Source organism: Rhinichthys klamathensis, unplaced genomic scaffold, assembly GCF_029890125.1.
Source record: "Rhinichthys klamathensis goyatoka isolate OS25496 unplaced genomic scaffold, OSU_Roscu_1.1 h1tg000157l_1, whole genome shotgun sequence".
Lineage (NCBI taxonomy): Eukaryota > Metazoa > Chordata > Actinopteri > Cypriniformes > Leuciscidae > Rhinichthys > Rhinichthys klamathensis.
This window is the reverse complement of record NW_026606692.1, coordinates 4911330-4937538: the sequence shown is the minus strand read 5'-3', so window position 1 is coordinate 4937538 and position 26209 is coordinate 4911330. Positions and strand designations below refer to the sequence as shown.

The following is a 26209-nucleotide window of genomic DNA, read 5'->3' as shown; positions in this document are numbered from 1 at the left end:
TTGCGATCTGTATATATTAGCTGCCCTTAAAAATGGCCTTAAATTTTGTATTCCATTTTTTATACTTAATAATGTATCAAAATGGCACATATAGTTAGGCCTACATTTAGGCCTATATAAATAGAATAAGCATAAATAATAATGCGTTTAAGAATAAATTTAGATATGTAGACCTTATGTTATTTCTGTCTAAAACAAACCTGACTTTAAAAAAAAAATTCTCCCAATATAATAATCTCTCCAATCATAAAAATTGCAATACGTTATCCGCAAAACACCGTTCTCTGGCAGTGCAACCACACTGCCTCATTCAAACAAATTAGAGTAGCGTAGAAAAGCATCGTTTTGTGATACATTTATTAAACAAAAATCTCTCAGGGGTTTGCGAGAACGACAAGTCAACGTAGCGTTTAAATAGCTACAGATCGTGTAATTATGTTAAGGGTTGGTAGACTAGGGAAAAAAAAGCAATGGCACATTCTACCTTTTTTATTTCAGACAACATCATCTGAACATATTAAAATCTTTGGCTTGAAGCGTTGGTTCAGTCACGCATTTGAAGAACTGTGAGATAAGGGATTTAAGAGACAGGGCTATCACAAAAACTCTAACAAGCCTGACACTTAGGCCTACTGAAACGGTGAGCAACCACATTGGGAAAGGAGAAGAAACGTTAGAAATATACAGCAAGTAAGGAGTAATATAGACATCCCCTTACCTGGAATTAAATATATACATCTTACAGTTTTGGCTATATATAAATTTTCATAGTGTTCGTATTTAGATGCATGTCCATATACTGTATGATAAACAGAAATTTGTTTAAATATCATATCTTCGTTTCGCAGAATTCGAAGACATCTCCTTTTCATTTGATTCATAAAAATATGAAAAATCACTTTTGTTGGGGTCAGCGTCCATGGCCTTTTCAAGAAGAGGACCCGGGCCATTTTATTCGCTATCTTCTTTTTCATCTTGAACTGTGGTTGTGGAATGGTTGTAGAGTCCTTGGGCCATGAGCTGAAGAGCGAGGCCGTTCTTATAGCCAGTGGCCTTTTTGATTTTGGCCCTCTTATTCTGGAACCAGATTTTTATTTGTGACTCATTGAGGTTGAGTTCCTGGGCCAGCGACTGTCTCCGCTGCTCCGTAATGTACCGATTCGCCTGGAACTCGGCTTTAAGTCTCTGCAGCTGTTCAGCCGTGAAAGCGGTTCTCGGTCGCTTGTCTTCTTTCTCGCTTTTCTTCTTTTTCAATTTTCGTGTCCTTGGGCCTAGTGTAGAAACAACAATAAAACGAAGACATAAATATCATAAAGCAGTAAACACTACATAGGTTACCCACACCTGACAGAGAATGCAACGATTGATGCGGTGTTAACATGAGGGCCTACTTGACACTTTCGTATTGGACAAGCTATTTCGGCAGCGTTTTTTTTTTTTTTTTTTTTTAGAAATGTCGATAAAGAATTCATACTGCAGCTCATTACGCAGCCCTTTCTCTTTCGTTACTGAATAAACAATGAGTGTTTGCAATGAAACATAATGAGTGTTGGGGTGTTACCTCAGCTGACAAGTAGACATATTGCCAAACAGTGAAACAAAATACCGCTGAAAAAATAGTTTAGTCAGTTTTATTTCTATACCACAAAATATAATAGCTGTAACCTTGAAATGCACTGTTAAATTGATAAGATATTTAATTATAAGCAAATCGTAGACCTGCAACGAAAGCTTGAATGTAGGCCTCAGTCCCCGGCTGTCACTTGAGCTTACACCCAGAGAACATGGCGGGAAAGCCGAACGAGTCTTTGTGTGAGTCTGCTTATTCTTTCAAAAGTTATTATTCATTTTTTTCGGTTGCATTAAATGCACAGCGTATAGTATAGTATATTATTACTACCAGCATATCAGACAAAATGACAACATGTCAACACATAGGCTAAGTAGGCCTATATTCTCCCTGTTTTCGACAACAATAGCAAGTCTAGTTAAGTTCGAAATCACCTTGTTATTGTCAGTCACACATAAAAAGAAAATCGATAGATTAATCAGTTTTTGTTTTTCTCTCCATAAAACAGTCAAGCGATTGCGTATTATTAAAAAAAACTATATTTTAATCAAACATTTCAAAAATGCAAGCTAAACTTGAAAGACGTATAGGCCTAATGCACATAAAAAAAAAACATAAGCTCTGCAGACGAGCTGTGTTAATTGCTTAAGATAACTGTACTTTACTTGAAAGAAGCCGACATTATATTTTTAATTTTACATTTAGCCTACGTTTTGCTCCGTTGCAACAACTGTCTTGTTATTGTTCTAGAAATAGTTTTTACCTTTAATATATCCATGAATAATGCAGCTCATCCAAAACCATTCATGCACAGTGTGCAATAAAAAAAAAAAAATAAATAATAATAATAATAAAAAAAAAAAAATAGGAACGCTAAATACCTGCTTGCATATTATGCAAAGCAAATATCACCACGCATGTGACATTACATGCTCGTCAAGAAAACAATTTTCTGCATTACCAATCAACAACAGATCAGAACCCAAAGCTTTTCCTTTAGGAAACTGCACTCAGATGATCGAAATTCTGCTTGCCGTCTGTGAAAGTCCAGTGCCTGATCGCTCAATCAGTAAGTCAATCAGTGAAGTCAATCAAAGCATCTTTTCCAACAACCCAGCTGACTTTGTGGCAGGTATGCAGTGTAAAAATATTTTGCAGTCAATCTAAAAATGTACTTCGTGACATCGTACATCGGTAACATCTAAACGAACTGGCTTTTTTTTTAAGTCAAACAATATTTAAAAAATATATATAGCCTACTGAAACCATGGGAATACACCGCCTAAAGGTAAGAACTGAATACATTTACAGCGTGATGATGTAAGGAGATTCATAACAGACAACAAAAATCAATCAATTCGAGTAGTTTTGGCCCTATAACAAAATATCAATTCAAATAGGCTACTTATGCAGATATCTATTGAATATCAAATAATATCCTGAAATCATAAATTAATTACAAATATAGCCAGCAGCATAACGTCATGGTGGATTTAAAGAACGCCACAAAACTTGGTTGATTAAATCTCGGCACTTTCCTCTTCTTATCTTTCCTTTATTAAGATAAAGCTGTTTGTACTGAGATTATAAACAAACTACTTTCAGATTAACACATACCCATGATCACAGACAAAGATAAATTAAGCGCTATGAAAATATATGCTCGTTATTGTTGTTATTATGAATAACAATATGCTGCTGGGAAACTGTGGTTAGACAGACTAATTTAAAACGGATTACTATTATCTAAATATATGCCTACGTGTTACCTATTCCACATTAGCTATAGGCTACTTGACATTAACGTATCCACCATTCCCTGTATTGTCAATGATTGTAAGATGGTTTTATAGCAGGCTACAATTATTTTGTATTGAAAAAGGTTAATACTTTAGAGTAAGGTTTCATTAGTTAACAAAATTACTTAACATGAACTAATAATGAACTACACTTCTACAGCATTTATTCATTAATGTTAATTTCAACATTTATAATACAAAAGTTGTATTTGTTAACATTATTAATGCACTGTGATCTAACATGAACGTTGACCAGCTGTGTTTTTATTAACGTTAACACATACAGTAACAAATGTAGGCCTATTGCTCATGGTTAGTTCATTTTAGTTAATATCTTAACTAATGTTAACAAATGAAACCTTATTGTAAAGTTTCACCAGAAATAGGCTAGAAATTCAAAGGGCGATCAGAACTATAATGTTTTGAACTACACAATGAACGCACTCTGCATTATTTTCTTTTTCTCCAGAAAGTGAACAAAATGGTTTGCGGCCTAAGTGACTATTGTTCTCTCATGCCTCAAAACAACCCAGGACTGCTTAATATTAGTGACAGCTTCAGACGCTGCGTAAAACGAGTTTGATTAAAACGCGCTGAACCCAATCATAAAAAAAAGCTCATCGTGCGACCTCCAAAAAAAAAAAAAAAAAGGAAAACAAAGTTTTTCGCGTGCAGCGTCAATCGCTGTTTGTGAATTATGCATTGCAATTAAGAAACTAGCGCCTTACCAGATGAAGGTCTGTCCGAGTACCTGGTGCAGTACACCCACGCAGGCCATAGTAAAGGCTGAGACTCTTTAGCCGGCGGAGTTCCCCCGTTAGCGTTCACCACCACTATCGACGTCGTATTCTCCCCGTACCTTGCTGTGGTAGTTCCATTTCCCTCGACAAGCTTTGCCGAGGACTGCTTTGAGGATGGCGAAGACGACGAGGACGAAGAAGTGCTGTCACTACTGCAGTTTGAATCCTGGCAAAGGCTGCTATTATGCGACGGCCTTATTACCATAGGGTTAACATTCTCCCTACCCGAGGTTTGCGCGCGGTCCCTACTCCCAAGATCTTTCTTGCAGCCGAAATCTGGCCGTAGAATATTGTCGATGAAAAAGTTCGTGGTTCTGTGGGCTTGCTGTGCAGCCTGGTGAGGTAAAATCGGAGGAGATGGTATATTGGGTGAGAGCGAGACGCTCTCAGATTCAGTCGAATCACGACTATTTTGATCCTTTTGCTCCTCCATGACAAGCTGGATCGTGGTCTACACTCCAAAATTCCACTTGTTGCAAAGAGCAGTATCCGGATAGCAACAAACAAGAATGCAGTCTATACTGTTAAAATAAAGGTATACGAAATACCTTAAGAGGAGCGACTGTCATAGCATCGGAATGCTTTCCGCGATCAAGGCGTTTCAAGTGTCAAAACGCACCCGTTATTCATGTCAGACAATGCATCGCGCGAAGCTCCGCAGTCCCCGACTCGCTGCCCCGTGTGACAGCTCGCGCTTAACAAACTCTTTCTAAAATCACTGTGCCCCTCACATACTTTTTTCCTTAACCGGAAGCACGTGAGCGAGACACACGTGCAATGGACCAATGGGGTACCAACATCCTTGGTGTCACAAGAAGAGAATATCCAATAGAATTTTACAATCTTATGCAAATGGATGGATTTCCAAGACCAAATACGCTGGCGAACGGGAAATCCACTCTAATGAGGACTGGATGTTTCTGGATCGGCATTGGCTTTTGACAGAAAATATCTGATACTGCTGCCAGATAATTCATTATTTTAGTTGCTCGTAGTATTTTTGTCAAAACTAGACACTAATAACATCGCGAATAGCTTTTTTTTCTGGGATTCTTAGTCTAGGCGATAGACGGAGCTAGTGAAAGAAAACAGTGAGCCTTTATAATTTGACCAAGATTATTATACTTTGAGACAATTAAATAAATAATGGTTAAGAAGCAGAAATTACTATAAAATGAGATTGATAGATAATATTAGCCTAATATTAAAGTTTGCAATTATATGTCAAAATATTATAGTCTGATAAGGTCGGCCTATAATTCACCAAATTATCGTTATAACAAAGCAACAGACTAGACCGTTTTTATAGCTCTATACTTATTTTTCAGTCGAAACGTTTTAACCAGACACTGTCAAAAGTGGTCATTCAATTGCAATTGCTAGTCTACCTTAAGGATTTCTACCTGACCTAACCCATAATTCAACACACTTTTGCTGGTGTAACCTAGTCTAGTCATATGAATGCAGCCATATTAAACAATATTTTGGTTTGAATGAAAGCGTGTTAATTAGCCTAGATAAATGAATCGCATTTTGGTTACATTTATAAAACAATGGACAGTTTACTCGCATGATCCTTAAAATGATTCACAAATGGATGGCCACATCAAGAAAATGTGGCAGCAACCGTGTTTAGTTAAAACGAAAAAAGAATAACTCACAACATAAAAGCAGGACGTGTTAATAACAAGTAGGCTAAATGGTTTAAAGTTTCACCAATTAGGCTACGCAAAATAATACGCCAAGCAGGAACGCATGCACACAAAACATTTAGAATAATAATAAGCGCAAACACGGAATTTTAGTAGCCCACATGCAGCATTTATTCATTTAAAACTGGTTGGGTTGAAATCTTTATTCGAAAAGCTCGAGTGGGTACTTAATAAATTTCTAATTAGGACACTATCAATATGCTATTTGAGCCAAGTAGCCATTGTGAGGCACGCTCCTTTTCAGGCGGTAAATTAGCACTCCAGCTCTTATCTCGGCTGCATGCGACGTCTTGAGAGGGGCTGCAAAAGATAATTTATAGGTTTTAATTAGCGCCCATTCCGCCTGATCAGCTTGGCGTTCATCACTAGCGAGTGAATAAAAGCCGGTCAAAAGCACTGTCACTAGCCGCTGGCAGGGCGCTTTATCAAGGTAAGCAGGGCCGTATTACATGAGGTGTAGAGGCGACGTAATTTCCCCAGTGCTGATAAAGCCCGTTGAATAATGCCGGAGTCATCTGAGACACCATTTACTGAAATGACTTTATTGACGACTTAACGTCGGTAATTCATTTTACCCTTCACGAATCGGACCTGGATTGGGTACAGTAATGGGATGATGAATGTGGCAACGGGCCGCACCTCGTATTATTGAATATAATACACACGCCCTTCTCTAAATGTCTCGAAAATCATGTAAAAATCGAAGTTGTAACTATTTTAATTTCATTATGGACAGGTTGAAATATTGTCCGGTCTTGAATAGCTCTGTTGCAATGATAGCTCACGGGATATTTAATTACTCTAGGCTACATAAAATATAGGCGCTCATAGCGAGAACCTGACAACAACACAATAGGATATTGGGTTAACAAAAATCATATTCCATATAAAAACTTATCCACACGCATCTGAAAGCGCAACGAAATTACATTACAGGTGCACAAATCGTCAATGAATTTTCCATTGACGAAACCAATTTTGAAATGAACCCATTTTCATCCCAGGTGTGTTTTATGGATTGCTTTAGTTGTGCTTTTCAGAATTGTTTCAGCCAATTAGCTAACAGCATAATTGCCTTGATTAAACTATGAAAAATCCACCGCTGCCTACAAGAATAACTAGACCTTGTCGAGCAAAATAAATCAATGTGAAACGCTGCCAGTCGCATTCACTGTTTCAAGTGAACACTTTCACTAAAAGGGATGTTTTAGGACATGTTTTCCCGCAAAGCAAATGTGAGCAGAAGCTCTCGGTTTTTCACTTCAAATCAAAGAAAAAGACAAAAAAAAATATTAATAATGATAAAGATAAAACAACTTTTAGTTAATTTCCTCCTAAAAAGGCTGGGGAGCAAATGTCTAAATCTTCCTGTTAGATGTTTGATCACGATACGACGTTCAAATACAAGGTGAGAGTTTCTTGAAGAAAGATGGTGCTTCATCTTCTTTTGTTATTCGTTCTGCTTCAATGCATTAGTCTAACATTTGCAAAGATTTTACTGTATATCGGACATTCAGTTATTTTCATTGTTTAACTTCAGTTTTGCAAAACAGGTTGCTTGAGCTTTACTTTGTCATAAAAATAAAAGGCAAAGTTTCAAGAAGTGCAGTTTACGCACCGGTTTACAATAGCTAAAACGAATTAAATTTAAGCGGCATTATTTTTAGCTCACGTCAGCAAATCTGCCGCTATTATTAATGCTGCATACGGGGTTTACATGACGTTGCCATATGGTGTAGGTGGAAATACCTTTATTACTTTAATTATTCTAGACTAATTTAAATATTAGATTGGCATGACTTAATCACAAGCGATCTGCATAAAAGGGACGAAGCCTATTCTATTGTCTAAAAGCCAGAGTTAAATGATGGTTGTTGTCCTTATGATTCCATTCCTTTTTTTGTGTGTGTGTGCAATTTCACATGCTAATAATTTAATTTTAATCTAGGCCTATAGTTTACTGTGTAGGCCTATGTATAAAAACAGAGCTAATTCATTGAACAACGGGCCAGCTGCATGTGAGCCGAAAGGTGTCGTTCTTTTTATATATTTTGCAATTATACGTGAACGCCTCCCAATGGATGTTCTGTGTAGGGTAGAGTACAGTCCTTACAGTGCAATTTTTTTATTTTAAACAAAAGTTAAATGTGTCAAGATAGAATAGTTATCCTAGTTTTCAGGGACAATGACATAAATTATAAACCAAGTATGAAAAATGTCCAGAGTTTTCATGTTATTAGAAAACTAAAAAAAATTGTACCAAGGGGGCGTTTAGCCCTACAGGTGGGGTAAAATGCCCCCACTCTGACAAAGCAATTTGATTATAGGCTACATTTACAGCAAAATCAGAGTACACAGAGCTTTAGCTTAAAATGAAAAAGACAAGCCAAAATAACAGCAAGTTAGATAAATATGAATATTTATGAAAGTAACCATGCTGAAATTCAGCCTATTTGAAAAAAACATGTTGATAGCTGATTCTAATTGGCTAACTAGCTAGCTAATGCTAACTTGAGGTAAAATATTTTTTATAATTCCAAATATTTTTATTCAAGCACCTAATTAGATTACATTTGATGGTAAAACAATAAGGATGTGTTGTTCAGAATATGGTAACTAACTACAGTAGGTTATGATAGTGATGCCCCCTGGGGGCGTTTTACCCCACAGACTAACGTTATATCATGTTAGAAAAATAATTGTCATTCTCAAAATATAATTACATTTTTCTTAAATAACATGTAGGCCTATACTCCCTGACTACAGGCCCCCTTACTATTCACATATCATACATAACTGTGATGATGATGATGATGATGATGATGATGATGATGATGATGATGATGATGGTGATGATAACAACAAAAACAACAACTTTAAAACACCTTCTTTTTACTGCTAAAAATTAGATCACTTAACGTGAAAACCTTTTTCTCTCAGATAGGCCTACGTCGCCAGTGTAAGCTTCACAGCGAATGCATTACTTCTACATCACTCTTGTCAACTTACTTTATAGCAACAACAAAAATGTACCTGGACTCCATCTAGTAACCTAGTTATTTTGGGATAAACGGTAGGGTGGGGGGATCTGTTGAAGAAGGGGGAAATAATAGACATGATCAAGGCACGAGGATATTGAAGACTTGGTCAGTAAGTAGCACTTATAAACGAATAAAACAACGGCCAAAGAACAGCAACAAGTTATTTGGGATGCTTAGTCATTTATTTATCTATTTTTAATAACATGTAGCCTAGCCCATAGCCTAACGTTATATAATAGCATTAATTAAAGAGTGAGCCTTTTTAAGTCGAGAGATTTCGGTCGAAAACGGTTTACGAGGAATAGCCTAGCTATAAACGGTTCACTGCGACAAATGTATCGGGCTGAGAGAAGATGGTTGACACGACACAAAAAGCAAAACAAACAGAAGTTCTCAATTTCCGAACCTTCATGTCCGAGAAGCGTGATATCGTCCTTCAACATTGGCATTTGGCGAAACTTGGCTGCCATCTTGTGGTCAAAGGAGTGACGTCCACATGAAGAGTGTGCCAGTCCTAAGCCCTGCTTGATATAAAATGAAGTAAATAAATATTTATTGTACACACATTCCATACCAACATAAAAGAAACCGCAACTAAGGGAAATTAATATGAATTAATATAGCCTGGCTATGCGTGTGTAGCTTTACTCAACATCATGTTAAATAAAATATATATTGACAAATTATGTAAAACACATTTTTATATAAATATAAAACAGTTTCCTTTTCGACATACTCTCTTAAATGAACATATAGCCTACCACCTTGGAGTATTTACACAACATTTGGTTTTGCTCCATGTATCTCATAGGCTACTTGATTACTGACGTAGTAGCGTTTGGGAGGAGTTAAGTCTCATCTTGCACTAGCTTTATTTGACCAGCAGGTGTCAGGGTAGTGTTGTTTTAGCTATGTTTTTGACAAAGACCAAGCTCATGTTGGGGAAGATATCATATGAAAAATCCTTTAATGTTAAAAGAATCAATTAAATCGGTTTATAATGACTGATCTTTATAAAGGTGATATGAAGATAGCTAATGTGTAAGTCCAAGAGAGTCTTTTACAAACATCAAGCTTTGTCAACGTTAAACAATGATAGGCAGCCTAAGGAAAAGTGCATGCAAGAAGGGAAATAAATTAATAATTAAAATGATGATTCAAGTTTTAACACAATTCCCTTCAATAGTTTTAGAAATCTCTAAAGCCGGGGACACACTTTAAGAAGAAATATTGGTATGCTTTTTATTTTATTCATTAATTTGATCTCAAAAAGCCTGCATTTATGATTTGGAAAATGCATTTCGACATGGATTTAGTTGGAGTTAGCACCTCATGCATGTAAACTTCCCAAATGCAATTAATATCAATATTCTTGAATGGAGAACCTAATTTGATTGTCATATTAGACATGAAAATCTGTCTTTTTAAAAAATGTAATTTGAAAAGCAAGCAAAGCACTAATCGAAGTGAACAACTAAACCCAGGTATTGGTAGTATTAATATAATAATAATAATAATAATAATGCCTTCTATTATTTTCTTAATGTGTATGATTAAAGGTTATCTTACAATTCTCCATCTGCATGCTGTTACATGCCTTTTCATTTTGGCATTTGAGATTAATTAAATATTCTGCTGTTTTCATTCATAATTGATGATATATATATCAGATTGCATCAAGATTATGCAGGCTAGGTTTCTTATCAATAAAAACAAAGCCTATAGTCTTATCCTAATATTATTATAATGGCTGTAACATGTGAAACATTTTAGAACACATAGGCTAATATAATTATGGTGGCTTATAATCAACCTGCTGGATATGGTTGATGTAGGAATAAACATCCACTAGTCACTACTGCACCTAAAAACACAGCCAGTTTTTTAGGCAGCCAGATTTAAGTTTTTTATTTATTTATTTTATTTATTATAATTATAGTTATAATGTTACAAGTTCAAAAAAATCTATCTATCTATCTATCTATGTATCAATGTGTCTGTCTGTCTGTCTGTCTATCTATCTATCTATCTATCTATCTATCTATCTATCTATCTATCTGTCTGTCTGTCTGTCTGTCTGTCTGTCTGTCTGTCTGTCTGTCTATCTGTCTATCTATCTGTCTATCTATCTATCTATCTATCTATCTATCTATCTATCTATCTATCTATCTATCTATCTATCTATCTATCTATCTATCTATCTATCTATCTATCTATCTATCTATCTATCTATCTATCTATCAACTTTACAACAAAAAAAATAGCCGGGAGTCATGACTCGGTGGTGAATCGGTTCATTGAACGAACCGTCCAAATGATTCTCTAAAATTAAACGGGCTTCTCGTTTACGCTCCACGCCAGTTGATGGCAGTAATCGGTGTAACCAACTGCCGATCGTCACAACGTAGGAAAAAAAAAAAAATAAGAAATTGCATTCTGGGATCTGAGAACAGCCATCCTCCATCTTGCTTTTTAACCATACAAGATAAATGGTGCCATGCAGTTAAGCAATCACGTTCTTATTAAACAATTTATTTCCAAATAAGAGTTTCGTCTTCAAGATTATTGTCATGCAGTCGGGACTGATTCCTTAAGTGTGTAATTTGGGGCTTGTTTGAAAGACGACCAGGAGCTTGTACTCCTGTCCGATGCTTTAGAGGTGTTCAGTGTTCTGGTTACTGCTACTGAACTCTAACGGCGTTTGAAATGGGTCGTTCGCGGAGCCGCAGCTCTTCCCGCTCCAAGCACTCCAAAAACAGTAAGCACAGTAAAAAGCGAAGCCGCTCTCGATCAAGGTCCCGGGATAAAGAGAGGAAGAGGCGCTCGAAGTCCCGAGAGTCCAAAAGGAGTCGGAAGAGAGAGTCGCGCTCTCGTTCCAAATCAAACACGGCCGCGGCTCGCCGGGAAAGGGAGAGAGCCGCCACGCCGCCGGAGAGAATCGATATTTTCGGCAGGGCGATAAGTAAGAGGAGTGCTGTAGACGAAAAGCAGAAGAAAGAGGAAGAAGAGAAGAGAGTCGAAATGGAAAGACAGAGGAGAATGTGAGTAACGTTACCCACACTTTCCAAAACGAAACCCGTCATGACAGTCATGCTGTAGAGTAGACATCACCTGAATAATGTGAGCCACACGAAGATACAAAAGTACTGTGGAGGTACCATAAAGCAAAGAAAGCTACCGTGTTTTTTTTGTACACGTATCATCGTATTCTGGGAGTACCATGCACATACACCAATTTCAGTACAATAGTGTTTACGTTGTAGTATTTTCATGTGCGTTTTCAGGCCACATTTAAAAGTATCAGATACTAAGTTACCACTGTATCAAGATACTGCCATACATATTACATTATCTCAATTATATTTACTTTTAGAACACCTTGCTTTTGCAAAGCATGTCATGGTAAAGCTGAGGTGCATGTAAAAACGATGACATACTATCATTGAACCATGTTCAAAATACAACCTTAATACATTGTATTTTGGGGTTGTGGAGTGACTGGATTCTCAAAATCTTATTTTTTCCCCTAATATGCAAGTATACACCCATCAATCAGCCAGGCTGGTTATTTAAATGAATCTGACATTGACAAATAAAGCTTCAAAAAAGGTGTTTAAAAAAATATATATTTTCAAAACTGATGTAATGCATTTTTTTGAGTCATGAACAATGTGTTTAAACATTGTGTTCAGTTGATAGATAACATTTCAAAGTGTTTGAATACATTTTTTTTACTGTTTTAATTTCAGGCGGTACAACCAAATAGTTGTAAAGTCCTGACATAGAAAGTGTTCCAACCTACCCATACTTGAAATGAGCATTTTTTACCAGTATTTGAGAGAGAACTACAAACCTTTTCACTCTTCCACAAGGATCAATTGGGGTGTAACGATACCCTCATGTCAAGATTCGCTACATATCACGATTCTGAACTCATAATACAATATTATTGCGATACTCCAAGACATATGATAAAAGGTTAAATTTAATATTACATTGTGGGTGTGGAAATGAATAGGCTTGGACTTGTTACTGATAACCTAATGCACAGGACAATGGTGACACCAGAATAAAAATATTCATGATTCTGAAGCTGAAAATACAGAATTATTTTAGATGAACAGGCTTGCACCATTACTGACTAGATATATTTAAAATAATGTAGGCCACTTTTTACTGGTAACATCAGACATTTGGCATTATCAGGACCCACAAATATTTCCCCATTGCATTATATTCAACAATATATATATGTATATATATATATATATATATATATATATATATTAGTTTAATGTAGTACTGACACTAAAACTCTGAAAACTTGATTTTGTTTTCACACAGAGAACAACTTTACAACTACCAATATTTATAAAATTTGTTTATAGGAAAGGTTACAAACCTAAAATGATGCCATATTATTTAGTTTTTCATTTTGTTATTATTAAGACACCATTTTAAATTGATTTCTTAGTCTGTTCATTTGTTCAGACTGTTGTTCAGACATTTTGGGAGTTTAAGATGATAAAATAAGCATTATTTAAATGAAAAAATTAATTCAAACTAAATAGGTTTGATAGAATAAAGTGATATGTCATGAATTTATCTAATTATTTTAAAAGGAAAACTGCCCTTGGACACAATAATATGCATGTCATGTCATTTAATACATGCATAAATACATAGGGCTTAAAAAAAAAATTTGTTTGGTTCCGGTTTCCGACCGACCCTGTCAATTTATGTGCGACCCAAATTTATTTTATGAGCTTGGGGAAGAAATAATAAAAATTAAATAGCCTAAATACACAAATAAAAAACTGAGGCGAACTATAATTTACGTTTTTGTACAGCACGCGATGCAAGATGCCTGTCCTCCAGCAAAACAAACGAGGCAGCTACATGGTCGTTCACACATCGTTCGTCAAACTGAACTATAATACATATACAAGTATTTTTTTTGTCATTAAGGACACTTTTATTCATATACGCACACATACAAATCAAATGCATGCATTCATAGGCACGCACACACCACATTACAGAGTAACCTCCATCCGCCTCCCAAGTTTCATTAAAAATCATCCCAAATCCCAATACCCTCTTCTGCTGTCTACCACTTATTTCGCCATGTATTTGTTCGTTTCTTTTATTATTTTATGCAATCCAAAACGCTCTAACCTGCCGCGCTTCGTATCTCCAGAGCCCGTCTAACTTGTCCGGGACAAATGGATTTTTGAAGGACAAGTAAAAGAGAATTTTACTTGCCCGAACGGACAAGTAGCCTGATTAGAACATCAATAACAAACAAAAAAATAACTAGGGAATCACTAAACCGAGAGAATGATTCTGATTTTATTACATTTATTGTAAGTTGCGATCGATTGTGGATAATAAATGTATTAGCCTGCTGACGGTGAGGTGCGCTGTTGACGCTCGCGCAGCCTCTCGAGGAGAAATCTACACACATGAGCGCAGCACACACACAGGTTAACAACATACTGCCTCTAAAAAATCTAAATGTGGAGTTTCTATATTTTAACATATGTGTTAAGCAGCCTCAATTATTTTTCCTGAATACCATATCACGATTGAAAATGTGACATTGATTTCCTACAACAGTTCAATAAACAGTTAAAATCAAGTCACTTACATTTTAGATGCAATATTGGCTGTTTTTGTTCTGTTGCTGCAGCGAAAATAGTTCCAAACAAAAATCACAGCAGAACCACGGCACAGGAACACTCAACCTGTTTTCATTACTGAATGATTCAGCATTTTGACCGAATCGGTTGAGTCAAAGATTCAATGACCCATTCATTTCATCTGTCTCATTCTTGAATGAATCAACCGTTTAAACGAATCGTTTGAATTAATGAATCAATGACTCACTCATTAATACGGCCGCCTGCCGCCACCTATTGGCAGTTTAGTGTTATGTTTATAAGTAGCCTAGTATACTTCTTTCCGATGTTTCTTATTTGTACATTTAAATCAATTTCATAACATTATTTTATGCAATTGTAATTTTTCAGTGTAAATTATTTAATTTGATCAGCCCTATCTAGGGTAACAGTATGCTTGATCTTTCATTTTAAATTCCTAAATTTGATCAATAAATTCAATTATTTAGAATAAGACGACACTATAGGGCATTTAATAAGATTGGGGGAGGGGATGCCCTTCAAAGGTGCAGATATTACAATATGCCAATTTAAATATCAAAGCTGATTGAACACTGATGAGAACATTGCTTCAGAATAAATACATTTAAAAAATTTAAAAAATCCGGACAAGCAACTTTTTTACTCTGACAAGTGAATGACAGATTTACTTGTTTGGAGGGCAAGCATATGAAAAGGCTTAAGGTCGAGCCCTGAATAATTTCCCTACCTATCCCTTGCTGCTGCCACTAAAAAAAAAAAAAAAAAAAAAAAAAAAATCCCTACCGACCCATGACCTCAACTGACAACAAACCAGAACCAAACTTTTTTTTTTTTTTTATGCCTAGCCTATTGTGTGAATTTGAACTTTGATTTTGTGTCCTCTAGGGAAGTGTTAGACAACAATATAATCTTCATTATTACTGTCATAAAACCAATAAGCAGTAATAACCCTAGATATTAAGGTATAAATGAGATGCATAATTATTATACTCAAAGAAATGTTTCCTCAATCATTAAATTACCATTCAACATTGATAGCAGTTTCAATTTTGGACCTTTAAAAAGCCTATTGAAGTGGACCACTGCTGTAAAGCTGACACTTTGAAGTTGTTGATTTTCCATGCACAATGGCAGCTAGCACGTGCATTGCATTTCATGTTGTTTATGTTTACCTGTCCTGCTTCATTTCATAATTAGCACTAAGTACATTTTCATTTTGTATTCCTTACTGACTGTAATCTCTTCTTCCCTAGTCGACAGCAGGAGATCGAGGAGCGGCTGATTGAGGAGGAGACGGCGCGGCGCGTAGAGGAACTTGTGGCCAAACGCGTGGAGGAGGAACTAGAAAAGCGAAAGGATGAGATTGAAAGAGAAGTGCTGCGACGGGTGGAGGAGGCTAAACGCATCATGGAGAAGCAGTTGCTGGAGGAGCTGGAGAAACAGAGACATGCGGAGCTGGCCGCTCAGAAAGCTCGGGAGGTAACTTGCATGTGAACTGGCAGCACAGAATGTATGTGCTTACGAATGCTGGTTAAATGGGTAGGTTCCTGTAGTTTTGTTGGAATTAGATCTGTTTCACACCACACACACACACACACATGAAAGCAACAAATATTTATGCATTCATATTAACTGTGCAATAGGAAATATTCGATAGAGTAACTCAGAAATCACGTATTTTCTGTTTGGATCTCCAGTTTATTTGTGGATAAGCGACCTGTGTAAAGCCTGATGTTGCTTTCTTTGCACACTGTATGAGTGTGTGGTGTAAAACAGGCCTTAAGGCTCTGATATACTCACAGCGAAGTTCTCTTTCATTCTCCGTTTAGGGGTAAAAAGAAGTTTGAAATACCGTTGCAGTGTTAGCGAACATCCCGACGGCGCCCACACTGCTGAGAGCGACGATTAGATGAATATGTAAATATATGCTGCGCACTTTCCATACAATAACAAAATAAAGGCACAACAAAAATGAAAGCTGTGAGAGAACAGCTACAGTTAAGAAAACATGTGATCTTAGCGACCAGGGGTGCGTTTCGCGAAAGCATCGGTAGCCAACTATTGTCGCAAGTTCAGTCGTTATCAGCATAGTTCAACGAGTCGATGTTTCCCGAAACCATCGTTCCAGCGAACATTCGCAAACAGCATCGCAAAGTTGTGTGTTTGGAACGACAGCTCTCGAGATGTGGTTAGAAGCAGAGTTTCTAGATTGCATGACATGTGGACTTAATAAATCCTTATCTTGAGCAAAATAAGCAAGCTGACATTCAGTACAACCTGTTTCTTTTATTTAGAATACATACACATGTCATTTACGTCTTTGTGTTTGTCAAATGAGCACCGTTTTTGAAGACTGCGCATGTGCGTACCAAGCGGCAACATTCTAATCTGAAACATGAAGCCTACCCGGAAGTGCGAAAAACTGCAATACATCGAAAATCCGCTAGAGGGAGGTCCCAAAAGGGAGCAAATATCCATAGACCCCCATAAAATGTCCGTTTTCACAGCATAAATTCATGTTTTTACAGGTTGGTCCCATGGACTTTTATTGTATTTTTCGATAGGTTCCGAGTGCTTGACACAACTGTGAGGGGGGTGATTTTTTTTCTAACTCGTTAGTCTAGATCGTATTTAGATATAAAATGTATGACAAATAAGGGCGTGGTTAACTTTGATTGACAGCTGATAACGGGCTGCGTCGAGAGTGGAATTCCTGAAATTTGACGTCTCGGCTATGATCTGACACAACACATCATACCACCTCTGTATCCTTTCTGAACATTTGTACTGATATATCGTACATAACATGGGTTGCTCTGCTATAAACTGCACTAACCGACACTGTAGGACTAGGAGTACTTCGCTCCTTTTTTCCCGGTAAGTGACATTCCACTACTATTTCACGTAGTTAGCACTATTTAGCATCAATGTTTGTGGGCAGTGGCACTGCAACAGTTAGCATTAAATCGCCTCAGATAAGTTAGCGTCCGAGGTACTTTACCTATGGTTATAACTGACGTTTGAAACACTGTAAATGCGTCTGCCAAATGAATAAATGTCACATAAGAATAGACTGATCTGCGAGCTAGTTGGTCGCACGTCAGAGTCGCCCATACCCTCCATAAACGGCCTCAAAACCGTTCTTCAGAAAGTCTATGGGTGACGTCAAAGAAGCTTTGTCCATATTTTTTACAGTCTATGGTGTGAACGTGCTCTACTATGCGAAATAACTGAGAAAAATTTGAAATATTCCTCAGATGCCATGTCTGTAATTTATATCAAAACATCTAGCATTAATTCGATCTCAAACAGTTTCATTAAAATAAGTTATTACCCCACCACGTGCGTGACGTCATAAACTAACATGGTTGAACGACCAGTCGGGAAACAGTCATCGGGCTATGGTAGTGAAGCATCGAGTTACGTCGTTGTACGGGAAACGCACCCCTGGATATGTATGCACCAGCTCTGCAATTCGGGACTCCAGTAAAGTCACGTCACGTTTATCTATCTATCACTTTATTCAATAGATTTCTTTAAAGCAAGCAGCTTTACAGTATCAAACATGAAAAAACTGTGTCGGTGTCGCTTTCAATTAGAAGTACAACTTCAGTTTCTTCTCTAAAGCAGCTCTCCAATGTTTTAATGTTTTTATTTGCAGACATCTGACTTCAATTTTCCACATAAAAGAAAGCGGAGCCTCAGATTACACCTACCTATTACATCATTTCCATGGGCCAATTGTAGTTTCAAGGCTTTTACCAGCTGGAGTGAAAGTTCAAAACTCCAAACGAACTACGTTTTACCTGATTTTGTTAGAAATTACGATCAGTTTGTTCTTCGATTTCGCTTAAAGTATGTCAGGGCCTTTAGCCTAATTCCTCTCAAAATTAAGTGAAAATGATTTTACTTTTCTCGAATTGTAGCTCTAATCTTACGCACATCATAGTAGTACTGAGTATGACAGTTCTACCATTTTATTATCTTTAAATTTCATGTTTCACAGTTTTCTTGAACAAAACAGCTCATGCACAACTCCTGCGAGTTCCATGAGCTTCGGTATTCGCCTGAACTTCACTATCCCTCTCCTCTCAGTTGTTTATGAATAGAAGTGATGAAAGTTATTCACGCTTCTGTTGGTCCTATACATCATTAAAGCTGACTGCTCCTCAGACGGCACTTCACTGTGTGGCCTTTTTTCTGAGAGTGAGATGTAAGTAGAGAAGTTCCAAGAACACAGGTCAGTGGTTTGAAAGAACCTCCCTTGCTGATTGGTGGTAAATCTATCCAAAAAAAAAAAAAAACGTATTCCCAATATGACCCTGACTCCTCTAGGAACTTTATTCGTGAGTGAAGGACAAGTTTACTGTAGGTTTATCCATGTCTGGTGAGCTGAATGTATCTTTATTATCTACAAATTTATGTTTACTCAAGTTTTGCCACTTATTTTTTGGGAATATTTATGATTTCTGCCACTGCAACTCACATTAAAGCGGTTTGACTTTGCAGGAGGAAGAGAAGTCAAAGCGTGAAGAACTGGAGAAAATTCTGGTGGAGAACAATCGCAAGATAGCAGATGCTCAAGCTAAACTGGTACGTGTGGTTTTGTCATGTTTCATTTCATAAAAAAGTTGAATTGCATAGTTTAAACAATGGTTTAAACAAAGTATTGCAAAACATTATAATTTAAATAAAGGCTGCTCTTTTAAACTTCTGTTCATCAAATAATTTGGGAAAAAAACATCACACCAAATCAGCATATTAGAATGATTTCTGAAGGATCATGTGACACTGAAGACTAGTGATACTGCTGAAAATTCAGCTTTTCCATCACATAAATAGATTTTATTTTACCTTGTAATAATATCCCACAGTATTACTGTTTTCACTGCATTTTTTATCAAATAAATGCAGCCTTGGTGAGAATAAGAGACTTAATTTAAAAACAATCTTACCGATCCCAAACTTTTGAGAAGTAGTGTATGCGAAATTAAGGGCAGAGGAGCCATTTAGTTTGATTTTAAAGTGACCCTATTTTGCTATTTTAAACTTTCCTAATGTTGTTTTGGAGTCTCCTACAACAGGTTTACATGCATCAAAGGTCAAAAAACGGTTTCATTTTCTCATATCCATGTGCACATCATGTTTCAATGATTCTTAAACGACTCATCAGATGAATCAATCTCTCTAAATCCCTCCTTTCCACAAGCTACTCTGCTCTGATTGGCCAGACAGCTGTGTCTGGTGTGATTGGTCTACCGTATACAGCGCGCGTGTCGAAAACAAAAACGCCATTGCCATAACAACATCAACTGTCCTGACGCTTCCTACACCGTAAACTAAACACAGTAGCGAACGATGACGTCGATTTTACCATATCAATCCGAGCGCGAGTCCGATGATGAAACACTGGAAGAACTTATTCAACCCGAACCTCCATCGCAAGGACGACTCGAGCAGGACATTTCTTAGTGATACACTACTCAGTTTGAGGTACATTGTGAGATGTTGCAACTGTAATTCCTCAGCATCAGCATTAACAAGTGCATCTCCATCAACAAACCGATTATTTTACTTGTACTTATTTATTTACCGAGTATTTTTCTAATTTATTGCGATGAACTCGTGGAAACTGTATCAATAAGAGTGTATACATTAGCCGAGCTCTAGCGTGAATGACTGATGTAACACAAACGTTGGTAAAACAAATATTGCTCCATGCTTAATCTTTCCTCAAAGTAGTGAGAAGAACGACAGATAATCTGCATTAATAGACAGTTTGAGGTAATAGTGGCCCACAGCTGATCAGCAGAAGTATTTTAGTAAGATAGTAATAATGTGAGTTAGCTAGTTAGCAGGAGACCTACACAATATAAAACTCAAAACTAAGTATTTGAACACCATCTTTCAAGAGAAAGCGGTTTTCGAATTCTGCATTGAACTCTGAGATTTGAGAAGTAGTTGTCAGTAAAATAAAGGGAACACAGCAAAAGTTTAGGATTATACTGCTGTGATATTATGGTAAAGATGAATTTTAACCACTGATTCTTCACATGCTCGTCCTTGGGCAGTGAAAAAACACCTTCACATTGTAGAGCACAGCGTCTTCTCGACATGATGATATCCCGTATCCACAGGAATCAACTGCAGTGTTTGAGGTTCAAGTTTTCCCTGGTGTCTGGGCGCGCAATGAGTGGGCGGGCAATATGCTTATGTTTCGTCTTGACGTCACAACGAAATGGCTTAGGACTCGTTTGAAAAACTATTCATTTCATTGACTCAAGAGTCGACTCTTAGGGTGTATTTTTTTTTTTTTGGTACGGTTCGCTTTCACACTGCTCTTTTTGCAAGTGAACCACAATTTGTAAACAAAACCACAGGTGTGCTAAGGTCGTCCATTCATTGGACAAGGATTCTCAAGTAGGGAAATCAGGAAGTGCAAAAAAGGCTTAACGTAAATTAACGCAGCATCATCCTTGTATTGTAACTATCGTTACATTATATGAACTGCAAATGCTTTTTTTTTTTTTGCATCAATGCGCGATTAGACTAAAGAGAACACTCTGCATGTGAATGTCCTGATGGACACACTCATTCATTCATTGCATTCCAATGATGCACACACGACGCGCAGAAAGACGCGCAACAGATGTAATGTAGTAGGCTACAACAGATCACTTTCCCATAATGCAACTCCGACTACGGAAGCCTGTTAACTCAAAGGCGCAGTGCTTTCTTGCAATTGGGTCGGTTCATGTTCACACCGTAAACGAACCGTACCAGAGTTCGTTTGGAACCGTACCGAGACCACCTCTTCAGCTGGGTCTCGGTTCGGTTGTTTGGTCCGCACTCGAGTTCGATTGCTGTATTCACACCTGCCCAAAAGGTCCGCACCAAGGGGGGAAACGAACTAGAGTTCGATTCAATCGAACCAAACAAGGCAGGTGTGAATACACCCTTACTTTTGAAAGACAATAACTTTATACAGTGCACTTTCAGATTTAAAACTTTGCAGGATGTTTTCATTCACTTAGAGCTGTGTTACACACTACATGAAAGGTCATTTAAAAAAATCCATAGTACGCTGATTTCACGCAGCCGTTATTTTGAAATCGAAAGCGAGGCTCCGGTGGGAAGAAAACCGGAAGTGCCGCCTTTAATCACAGGAGAGTCGCGAATGCGATGGCGTATTGTTGTGTTTAATGTAGAAATGAGTTATTCTAAACCTGTACATACATTTCTTTCATACTTTAGACTATATACAGTGAATTTTTTTTATATATATAATTCAGAAAGTAAAAAAGGAAGCAGAAACTAACTATATACATATCCTATATTGGATATTAACATCCAATAGTGTAAATCGCGGCAGCAGCTTCAGGTTGGTAGTCCAAGGCATTGTTGTTTATCTGTACTTCCGGGGTTCTTACCACCGGAGCCTCACTTTCAATTTCAAAATCTGAAATCAGCGTGTAGGGGCACTTTAACAATCAAACCTTTGTTATGCTTGCTGCACAAACTTGGGTCATGTTCAGAATTTTCAATAAACTGTTATTTGTGTCAAGCACCTTGAATTCTTTCTAACTAGCACTCTATTGGCCTTGCTGTCTTCTCATATAGAATGAATGTCCCCTGCTCTGTGGCCATGTGGCACATTAATGTTGCATAAGCACTACTTGACATGTTTTGTTTTATGGAGTTCTCTTTCTTAACAGAGCAGCCTTTTAGAAAAAGGGAGATCAATTTAGTTACAAAGCAGAGCTTATATAAGGGATCCTGTCAGTTACAAGCCATAAAGGTTAAGAGCAACACTTAGAAGTGAACTGACAAATGCGGTCCCTTTCAAACATTTTTCACGAAATGTTTGTCATAAACGACTACATATTGCAAATTATATAATATTCGAAGTTAAACAGACTTGGTAAAGCACTTTTGTACATTATATCGAACGTCACAGAGCACAGAACAATTGCTTGAAGCTTTTAATTAAAGCATAGGACAAGTATTTATAAATGCATTATGCATGAATAGTGTAGTCTTGAATGTTTTTAGTATTTTATACATCTTTATTTTTTTTAACAAATATAACTGCAAAAAGTATATTGCATGAACCATAAACCAAGATAGTCTGACACCATTCCAAGATATGGCGATGCTGTTGACGGTTTGGTGTCAGCCAATATTAAATTCGCATTACGGCTGTCAGGATATCAGATTTTTCACTACACTATTATTGTGGCCAAATGAATTCACAATAACGATATCTATAGAAATCTTGAAAAAAAGTAATGCTATTGGTCAAATTCATCTTTATTTATTTATTGAAGAATCAAACCATTGCATACAAAAGGAACAATTACACTTAATGGCAACCCAGTTCCTTCGGTGAACTGATGTTGCTTCTTATCACAGAACAAGGCAGAAATTATATAACTTTATAGTATTCTACAGTGATAAAGGCTATGTCGATTGGCATTACATTTTAAATATACATGATCCTGATGAAAATACCCGAGATGGCTTGAAGAACACAGATAAACCATATACTGTTGCAATGGTGTGTTAACTCTGTTTAATCTGTCATAATGTCTCTATCTGCGTTTTATTCAGCTACAGCGTGTGATATATGGATGTCTTTGTCCATATTAGGGTTGTATTACTCCTATGAGTCTCACTTGTGGACTTTCTGTGCGATTGCTACCTCCAGCATTGAGTATGAATGACACATAAATTACATGTGAAGAGTTTAGTGCACCATAATGCTCACATCGTCCTTAAAAATTGGTAAAAATAGAAAAAAAATACTGCTCTCTAAAGATATTTGAAGTAAACATACAATAATCCATACGTTTTTATCTGAATAAGCACACATTTGGACTAAAAGCCCCAAGGGATGTAAATTTAATAAAACACAGAAAGGTGTCAGCAGTTAACAGGTTAAGGTAACATTTCCCATTTCAGGACTAGCAAAATAATTGCAATTTACTGTCTGTACAGTGGCCAAATCTGCAAGATAACAGAGGCGGAGGTGGGCAAACTGGTTGGTTGTATTGCCCACCTTGTGCGCTCAGTGTTGTTTGGCAAGTCCTGCAGACTGGGGTGATTTTGGAGTCATTTTGGAGTGCAGGTAGAGTGTCTGTCATATCTGATGACATGCTTTTGCATGAAAGTAGCACACTGTCTACTTGTGTTTTATGACAGTTGGCACCCAGTGTTAAGGTGCAATACCGCCACCTACTGTACGGTGGGATGTCAAACAGATACTGGGGCTGGATTATTTATATCATCATATGTGTACTATTAATTTGAAATATTATGGTTATCGCCAATACTGGTATATTGCATCATCACTAATTAACACGATTTCAATATTAAATGTTTTAAATATCACGATCAATACCAGTATTTTGCACTTGTTAATATTTATCTCCTAATAAACACCTTTTTCTGTCCTGCAGGCAGAGGAACAACTACGAATAGTTGAAGAGCAGAGAAAAATACACGAGGAGCGTATGAAGTTGGAACAAGAGCGACAGAAACAGCAGAAAGAAGAACAGAAGATCATTTTGGGGAAAGGGAAGTCGAGGCCTAAACTGTCTTTCTCTTTCAAGGCCACTGAGTGATGAAAACAATGTGGCCAGGATTCCTCCAGACTTTCTCCAGACCACCTCTCCGTGTGAGGCGTTTGTGCTGCAGCACAAGTTCTTCTTCATAGGTCTTGTGTGGTGTGTTTCAAATTCTCAGAACAACGGGAACAATCAGTTTGTCATATTTCCTTACGGTTTCCCTCCCCCGTTTTACCTGTCTGTTTTGTATTACTGACTCCTTGTATAGATAACCTCCACTTGTCCTCCATGTAGTATCTGCAAACACATTTGGTGCATTGCCACGGCTAGGGTAAAAAAGGACCGGCCTGACCTGCTCTCTTATCCCAAATGCACGTTATGGTTTCCGGTGTCACTAATTCAAGACCTCAACAGATTTTCCTGGCTGATTCGATCGAAGTATTTTTATTTTTTTTAATAGTTTATTCATAGTATAAAGTAATTAGAATGAAAGATTGGTTGGGAAATAGCTTGAACTGGAAGTCCATCCCTCTATTTTGAATGGCACAGACCACTATGATTTAAATGGTAACCAGTCCAACCAAGAAGCATCATAAAACAAGAGTAACCTCCTTTTATCATTTTTACTTGCACATTCATAATTGTACATTCAAGAGGTAAGGTGATGCTGTAATAAAGGGTACCTGGTCGTTGCATGTCATTGAGCTTCTTATATGTTCGTGATGAGATGCTTTTAGAGGTGATTGAGTGAAAGGTTGCTGATTGGCCATAATTTGTGTTTGTGGTCTGGTTAAATATTTGACCCAGTTATCAAGGATATGTCAAGAATCTCCAATAAATCCATTAATGTGTCGTGTTTCTGATATCTATTTGCATATTTGTATTAACTTGTGTAGTTAATCAGGATTAGATTAAACACAACTATACATAAAAAATAGCAAGTATCTAAAATCAAATAGTATTAAAGGGATAGTTAGCCAACCAAAAAAAAATATTCTGTCATTCACTCACTCAAGTTGTTCCAAACATTAGTTTCTTTCTCCTGCTGAACACACACACACCACACACACAGAATGATATTTTGAATATGGGTAACCAAACATTTGTTCTGCCCCATTGACATATGGAAGTCATTGAACTGTTTGCTTACCCATATTCTTCACAATCTATTTTGTGTTCAGCAGAAGAAACTAATCCATTCATAGATTGAGTAAATCATGACACAATTTTCATTTTTGGTTGACCTATCCCTTTAATATTCCCTTAATTGCTTAATGCCTACCATCGAGGGAAAAAAAATAGCATTCGAGATATCAAAGAATCTGGAAGACATGGGATCAACAAGACTAAACTGACGTCAGGATGTCAACACATCACCAAATGCTATCAAATCCGCAGCCTAATTAATAGTTTGTTTGACACCTCTGTTATTTCGGCACAAGCCCAAAGCGCAAATACACAATTGATTCACGCTCGAGCGCAGACCAGACGATGGAAGTGCAAACGCATCACACCTTAACACAGCTCGACATCCAATTATCTCTTACCTGTTAGATTTTCCTTTTGATTATTGTCCAAACACGCAAAGTACAATAAACAAAAGTTGCCCGAACCATCGAACAAATGTTTTGATTTATCTCAGGCATACTAATGTTTAAGATAAAATGTGCGTAATTTGGGGAAGGCTGCTTTTTTTCTAAACAGTAAACGGATGAAGAAATTGCTCACACTGTAGGCCTATTTACAGATTTTTAAGACTTTTTGAGGTTTACGAGACTAAGCGGGTTAAGTTTGTGGGAAATGCCTTTAGTACAAGCTTCCGTGGGGATTTAAATTAAAATAAAAAGATTAATCATTCCATTTCGAACGCGACGCCACATTCGTGCGTTTAGGCCTACACTATTATTTTCAGTGTATGTGCATTATGCATCTTGTTTGTGTGTAGGTAGGCCTATATGTACACACACAGGCAACACACACACACGCGTTCTGTTTTTTTTATGGGGACTTTCCGTAGACATGATCGATGGTTTTTATACTGTACAAAGTTACTGTAGT

The 26209-nt window shown here is 37.1% G+C and overlaps 2 protein-coding genes across 2 annotated transcripts; one reads left to right on the top strand and one right to left on the bottom strand.

Moving 5' to 3' along the window:
• Nucleotides 1-474: 474 nt before the first annotated feature.
• On the bottom strand, nucleotides 475-4892 carry en1b (engrailed homeobox 1b). The gene is made up of 2 exons (XM_056258725.1): nucleotides 4098-4892; nucleotides 475-1271 (listed from the first exon to the last, which is right to left on the bottom strand). The coding sequence occupies exons 1-2, from the start codon at nucleotides 4600-4602 to the stop codon at nucleotides 952-954; spliced, it is 825 nt and encodes a 274-aa protein (XP_056114700.1). The 5' UTR covers nucleotides 4603-4892; the 3' UTR covers nucleotides 475-951.
• A 6464-nt stretch (nucleotides 4893-11356) lies between these two features.
• Nucleotides 11357-25016, top strand: arglu1b (arginine and glutamate rich 1b). The gene is made up of 4 exons (XM_056258715.1): nucleotides 11357-11963; nucleotides 15839-16064; nucleotides 19095-19178; nucleotides 24044-25016. The coding sequence occupies exons 1-4, from the start codon at nucleotides 11629-11631 to the stop codon at nucleotides 24206-24208; spliced, it is 810 nt and encodes a 269-aa protein (XP_056114690.1). The 5' UTR covers nucleotides 11357-11628; the 3' UTR covers nucleotides 24209-25016.
• The last annotated feature ends 1193 nt before the right edge of the window (nucleotides 25017-26209 follow it).